General features: G+C 40.4%; 2 protein-coding genes across 2 annotated transcripts in view; both read right to left on the bottom strand.

Moving 5' to 3' along the window:
- LOC116673449 (EF-hand calcium-binding domain-containing protein 6) overlaps positions 1 to 3,816 on the bottom strand; it is a gene marked incomplete in the record, with an annotated part of 41,057 nt that extends 37,241 nt beyond the window's left edge. Inside the window, 2 exon segments of the mRNA XM_032505800.1 lie at positions 994 to 1,107; positions 3,676 to 3,816. Of these exon segments, the coding sequence (XP_032361691.1) occupies positions 994 to 1,107; positions 3,676 to 3,812 (251 nt within the window).
- A 1,070-nt stretch (positions 3,817 to 4,886) lies between these two features.
- The window catches only part of LOC116673448 (EF-hand calcium-binding domain-containing protein 6), a 67,816-nt gene continuing 66,135 nt past the window's right edge, over positions 4,887 to 6,567 (bottom strand). The window contains exon 11 of the mRNA XM_032505799.1: positions 4,887 to 5,153. Coding sequence (XP_032361690.1) covers positions 4,887 to 5,153 — 267 coding nt within the window. The remainder of the gene's footprint in view (positions 5,154 to 6,567) is intronic.

Genomic DNA, 6,567 nt, shown 5'->3' with positions numbered 1-6,567 from the left:
TTAAAACTTAGTGAGGACTAGATTAGGACTGTATTTAAAGCTGATTGTGGTTTCCAACTTCGGCCCAGTTGTGTCTGTTAAAAAACAGACGGAGACAACTTCTCTTTTTTTTTCTGTTGATTTTTTATTACAATCAAGCATCAGGATAAACACGGGCGTGGCTAGCTCTGCTATGGCTGTGTGTGTGTGGTAATAAAATAAATAAATAACATTGTAAAGGCTACCATACACAATGCATAGGAATCATATATGCTAATAAATAATAACAATAAACCCACTAATAATTACATTATCTTAATGAGCAAGGATGTTCAACAATCGCCATTATATCGAATCAACAGCCAGGTGTAACCTAGGTAACAGGTGAAGAACACAAGCGCTAACTTTTAAATGTGCCAGAACCAATACAACAACAAGCTTAAATCGACTGACAACTTAAGTTATACGACTTACAGTTTTCAAAGACGCTCACGATCTCAGCTGATTATCCTCCGGACAGCTAGTTTCTTTTTCTTTTCTCTCACTTTTTTCTCCGTGTGCCGTGCTCGCCCGCTCGCAGTGTGAGCCGCGCTATTCTCCAACATGCACTCACAATCTCACCCGATAGACGACCTTTTGTACAAAACTAAAGTAACGAGCCAGTTTTGTGAAATGTAAGGAGTAGAAAGTACCGATATTTGTGTTAAAATGTAAGGAGTAGAAGTAAAAAGTCGCCAAAAAAATAAATAGTAAAGTCAAGTAAAAATATCAGAAAAGTCTTCTTGAGTACAGTAACAAAGTATTTGTACTTCGTTACTTCCCATCTCTGATAACCCGTGAATAACTAGATAGATATAAAGTGCTCCGCAGAGTCACCAATGGTTGACTGATGATTGATGGTTGATAAATGGTTTTCATTTTGGGAGTTTAGGGGCAATCAGATGTGTGTCTGACGACAGCCATTACAGCACAGGTCAGAGCCAGGCATGTCTGTATGTCTCTCCCCATGCTCACCTCTCCTGGTAACTCTTCTCTCGGGATGAGGATGTGTGTGTTTCATCTGTTAATGGTCCTCCCAGGTTTCGGAGAAAGCCAGGGTAATAAACCAACTTGGAGGTCTCACAGAGCCTGGAAACACACAGAGAATGTTTGAGAGTGAGCTGAGAAAAACCCAAACACCACTGACACTGTCTGTCATGAAACCCGAAAATACAAATAGACAAATTATTAAAATCACAAACTCAAGTGAAAATGCAGGTCATACAGTCAACATAATGAGTCAAAGGAGTCCAAAAAAACTCAAAATAAAATTTGGGAAATCATAATTATCGTAATAGGAAACTTGTCTTTTCCTGGTTTTAAAAGCTGCACTACAGTAAAGTGATACCATTTTCTGAACTTACCAGACTTAATACGGTTAAATTTTTTGCCATTACCCACATTATTGGTGATTATTTATCAAAACTCTCACTGTGTTAACATTTTGAATAAGCACCAATAGTCAACCTTAAAATATTGCGCAACATTGACATTGATGTATTTGATCGGCATTATTTTGTCACTGTGTGTAATGTAGAAGGAACTCACTGTAGGAGAAAATATGAATTAGCCCTCTGTAAACATCCTACTCCAACAAAAACCTAAATAGGCTTTGCAGCATTTATTTCTTATTTATTGAATAAAATACTGTAATTCACAGCTTTACAACATGTTTGTACACACAGCACACAAAGTTAATTTCTCAGAAAATATTCATGAGTCAAAGTGAATGGCCATATGCTTATCTTCCCACAACAATTCTGAGACATGACTGTAAACCAAGTGTGTTACGTGTCACATGTTCCAGCCCAATTTAGCAGGAGATCTTGATCCTTTAGAGCTAAGGTGGTCAGAGATTCTGGAACTCAAATTGAGACACATCCTCCAATCATTTTATATTCATATATTTAATTAGGACAATGCACATTAATCAACAGCCTTCTTGCTGTGAGGCAGAAGTGCTAACCGCTCAGTTCAACGAGGCAGGTGCATCTGACTAATGTCCCTGATTTAAAGGACACTTATTCCCTTTGGTTCTTGCCTGACCTAGGTGCAGCTGTTTGCAGCTAAACAATCAGAATCGTATTCCATTGTAACTTTCAAATATAACATGGCATTTTGTTGTGACTGGCTACAAAAACAGAAGTCTTGACGATTCCTCTTGTGCTGGATCTCAGTGTCCTTATTTGATGACTCCTCGGTCCTCGGCTGAACTCTGTTGTACTATTCCTCTTCGTGAAGGAGCGCTCAAAGCTTCTATTTCTGCCCGTGGAGCAAGCATCAAGGAGGGATAACCGAAACAGAGAGCAGCATTCCTAAAAGCCGTGCAGCTGAAAGCTGTTGCTGACTTTGCCCATACTACGGACAAATTCATGTGACGCTTCAGAGGAAAAGACATCGCATCCCTCTCGTTCGAGATGAACAGCGCCTGGCGTGTAAAGTGGACGAGAGCAGGCGGAAGCAGCCGGGCACGGGGACAAAAAGCCGCGGTCAAGTTGGAAAGCCGTTTCCAGGAGTCTTCAATCTGAATGGGAAGTCACAGAAGCACTCACATCCTTTTCCGATTTAATAAAATGTTTTCAGATCAACATATCAGCTTGTCTCCAGTTTTTTTACTAATACCATCTGTTGCAAGTTTGAATTAACATAATACTGTATATGATCCGTGATCTGAACAGATTTATTCTCTTTGACCTCTAATCTTCCATCAGCCATACAACATGTGTTCTGTACAGAATAAGCCTTCAAATCAGACAAACAGCAGTTCAAATCCCTCTGATTTAGAATCAATAAAAAGTTTATATAATATGTAATCATGTTGAGTCTATTCTGAACCAATCAGCCTTTAGATCAGCTGAGAGCCATGGGTTTCCCAGCATGCTCTGGGTCCGCCTGGGTTGCAGTCGGTGGTGAGCAACTGCGCTGCCTGCGACCTGTGGCCTTGCTCTCATGAGGTTATTGTTGCCGGCTTGTGCATGACGTCAGAGCAAGTCGGGATCAAGTCATACACAAATCTACCCAGCATGCATTGGTCGCCGAGAAGACAAATTTAGCTACTAGCCATGCTGTCCTTATATCTTCCTCTAATAAAAAAGGAATCTTCTTGTCCTCAGTGTAGGTAGTGTAGCCTGGTATATGTTTTTCAAATTTTTGGAAATATTTGGTTCATATTTGGGACAAATCTCTCTCTCTCTTTCTCTCTTTCTCTCTCTCTCTCTCTCTCTCTCTCTCTCTCTCTCTCTCTCTCTCTCTCTCTCTCTCTCTCTCTCAGCTTCCCCATGGTCTTCTGCGTTGTTTGTTTGCATGCGTATAACTCTGCATTATTGAATATTAAAAGACGGCAGTGACAGTCCATGAGCTGCCGTAAATCAATTAGCAAATAGTAATTAGCAAAAGGAAAAGGTAAAGGTAAAGGGAAATATTTTGACATTTTGGGAAATATTTTTTTGTTTTTGCTGTTAAACACCTCTGAAGTTTATTAATTAATACCCAGTACCTTGGTTGTTAAGCCTGTACACAAACCGAGATTTAAAAACTACAACTTACAGCCAGCCCTCTTTCTTCTTCTTGAGGTCACAGCTTTGCTTTTGATGTATTTCTGAATACTGCCATCTTGATTTGATTGCTGCATTGTGTGTGTCTGGGTGTGTTTCTTACTTGTTGAAGTGTGTGTCTGATAGGGGCATGCTGTGGCAGCTTAAGACCTTCTTCAGTTCTTCCTGGGCGACGTATCCAGTGTGCTGAGGGTCACACAGTTTCAGAGCTGCCAGCACTGACCTGAGCTGCTCACCCATCTTGTCCACCTTGATATGTACGTTTACACACAGGCATTCAGCAAACAACACTAATACATCTGGGCCTCAATAATTTGATTTCTTTCCCTGTTTGATCTCATGCTGTATGCTAGGGCTGCACATTTAATCGCAATTTCATCAAAATCCCAACATGGACAAGTGTAATGCCAAAATCACAGTTTTATCTATATTTGTAAAAGGGAAAATATGTGTCAAATCAAGTATTGTGGTGCTGCAGACAACAGGTACCCTTCAGACTTAAGAAAATCTTTGATTGGTACAGATCATCGCAAAATGTATCACATGTGTTTTCAAATGTGTGTATGTATGTATGTATGTACTGTATGTACAGTATGTATGTATGTATATCTAACTATCCATCTATTATCCATATATCCATCTATCATCTATCTATCCATCTATCATCTATCATCCATATATCCATCTATCATCTATCCATCTACCCATCTATCATCTATCCATACATTATATCTATCTATCTATCTATCTATCTATCTATCTATAAATAATCTGGCATTTTTTGCTTCACCTAAGGGAAAATATAAAATAAAGTACACATTTATGACCTTAAATTTCTCAATCCAACAGTGCGCACCCGTGCACGCACACACACACGCACAAACACAACTTACTCTAGGCCTACACCATATGAGGAAAATATCCGACATGCAATAACGTTGAATATCTCGATAACGCTACAACTTGCGATAAACAGATAAACAGATATTAAAGTGTACTCAGCTCTTCTGCATTTCTGCTGCTTTCAGTAGTCTTCTAAATTACTTCAATTCAAAACAGACAATCATTTCCAGCACTCTTTGATTGATCACATTGAACATTGAATTGGATATGTAAAGCACATCTGAAAAAGTTTCTTTTAAAAGTGTAATTTTCAACTGATGTTTTCTTTCATGTAACACAGAAAATGTTTCATTTGCGATATGTCACAGCCTTTCACGTTGATATTCCAATGACGATAAAAAACTATATATTGTGCGGCCCTGACACACACACACACACACACACACACACACACACACACACACACCCCTGCTAGCAAAAGGTTAAATAAGCAGTGTGTTCAGTTACCTCAGGGACACCCAGGGTCTCAGCAGTGTTTGCCGGAGAGGGTGGTGGTGGTGGAGCAGAGGTTATGCTGGGGTTGAGCTTCTCCAGGCTGGCCAGCTGGATGACCCCGGTGTGTTCTGGGTCCAGTGCATTGTGCAACTCTGTGATCTGGGACTGGGTCTGGGCCTGGGTCCCACCTGGTCTCTCCAGCAAATGTCGCAGGTCTGCTCTGTTGAGCCAACCTGCCTCCTTCTGGAAAGAAATTGTATAGTTTCACAGGGACATAATAAGGGCAGTTATCATAGCAGGGAGAGGTATCATCATGGGCAGTGTAGTTAGGGCAAATGTGGGGCCCAAGTAAAAAACTGATCACCATGTCAGAGTAGAGGGCCAAGAGGGAAAAGTTAAAGAGGTGGTTCAGAATTTTGAATATGAGACCTTATTTCCAAGTTAGCCATTGTGTTTTTTTATCAGTGGAGACAGTTTGCAACACTTTTCATCCAGTCCTTCCAGTTGCAGAGGTCACTGGTGCTAGGCTAGTGCAAGTCAGTATCTGCTAGGCTGCCATTGAAAAAAAACAGCCTTGTCCACTCCACAGTACACCAAAGGCAAATAAATGACTTGGAAATAAGGTCTTATGTCCAAAATTCTAAACCACCCCTTGAATACGAGCAGGGTCTGGGCTCCAGAATTAAAAGTCCTGTTGATTTATTCCAAATATGACTGACTCTAAGTATTTCCAACAGTTGAAAGGCTATTAAAGTCATCATTGGCAAACAAGTATTTTAACTGTTTTTAACAAATCTGTTGCATTAAAAAAAATCTAAAAGTCTTCAGAAGAGAAGTCCATTGAAGGCCTCAGTATCCTCTATATTAGGAATGGCCAAGAGTAATGTTTTCCCAGATCAAGGGAATTACTTGAATTATTCGAGGGGAATCGATTCCTTGCAAAGGGAAGTCTACGCATGGCAGCAAGCAATAACAATGTACAGCAAGACACTCACCTACAGGATTATTAGGAACACCTGTTCAATTTCTCATTAATCCAATTATCTAATCAACTAATCACATGGCAGTTGCTTCAATGCATTTAGGGGTGTGGTCCTGGTAAAGACAATCTCCTGAACTCCAAACTGAATGTCAGAATGGGAAAGAAGGGTGATTTAAGCAATTTTGAGCGTGGCATGGTTGTTGGTGCCAGACAGGCCGGTCTGAGTATTTCACAATCTGTTCAGTTACTGGGATTTTCACCAACAACCATTTCTAGGGTTTACGAAGAAAGTGTGAAAAGGGAAAAAACATCCAGTATGCGTCAGTCCTGTGGGCAAAAATGCCTTGTTGATGCTAGAGGTCAGAGGAGAATGGGCCAAGTGATTCAAGCTGATAGAAGAGCAACTTTGACTGAAATAACCACTCGTTATAACCGAGTTATGGAGCAAAGCATTTGTGAAGCCACAACACGCACAACCTTGAGGCGGATGGGCTACAACAGCAGAAGACCCCACCGGGTACCACTCATCTCCACTACAAATAGGAAACAGAGGCTACAATTTGCAAGAGCTCACTAAAATTGGACAGTTGAAGACAGGAAAAATGTTGCCTGGTCTGATGAGTCTCAACTTCTGTTGAGACATTCCGATGGTAGAGTCAGAATTTGGCATAAACA

Source organism: Etheostoma spectabile, chromosome 23 (assembly GCF_008692095.1).
Source record: "Etheostoma spectabile isolate EspeVRDwgs_2016 chromosome 23, UIUC_Espe_1.0, whole genome shotgun sequence".
NCBI classification, from domain to species: domain Eukaryota; kingdom Metazoa; phylum Chordata; class Actinopteri; order Perciformes; family Percidae; genus Etheostoma; species Etheostoma spectabile.
The sequence above is the reverse complement of the archived record's forward strand: the minus strand, read 5'-3'. Positions and strand labels throughout refer to the sequence as shown.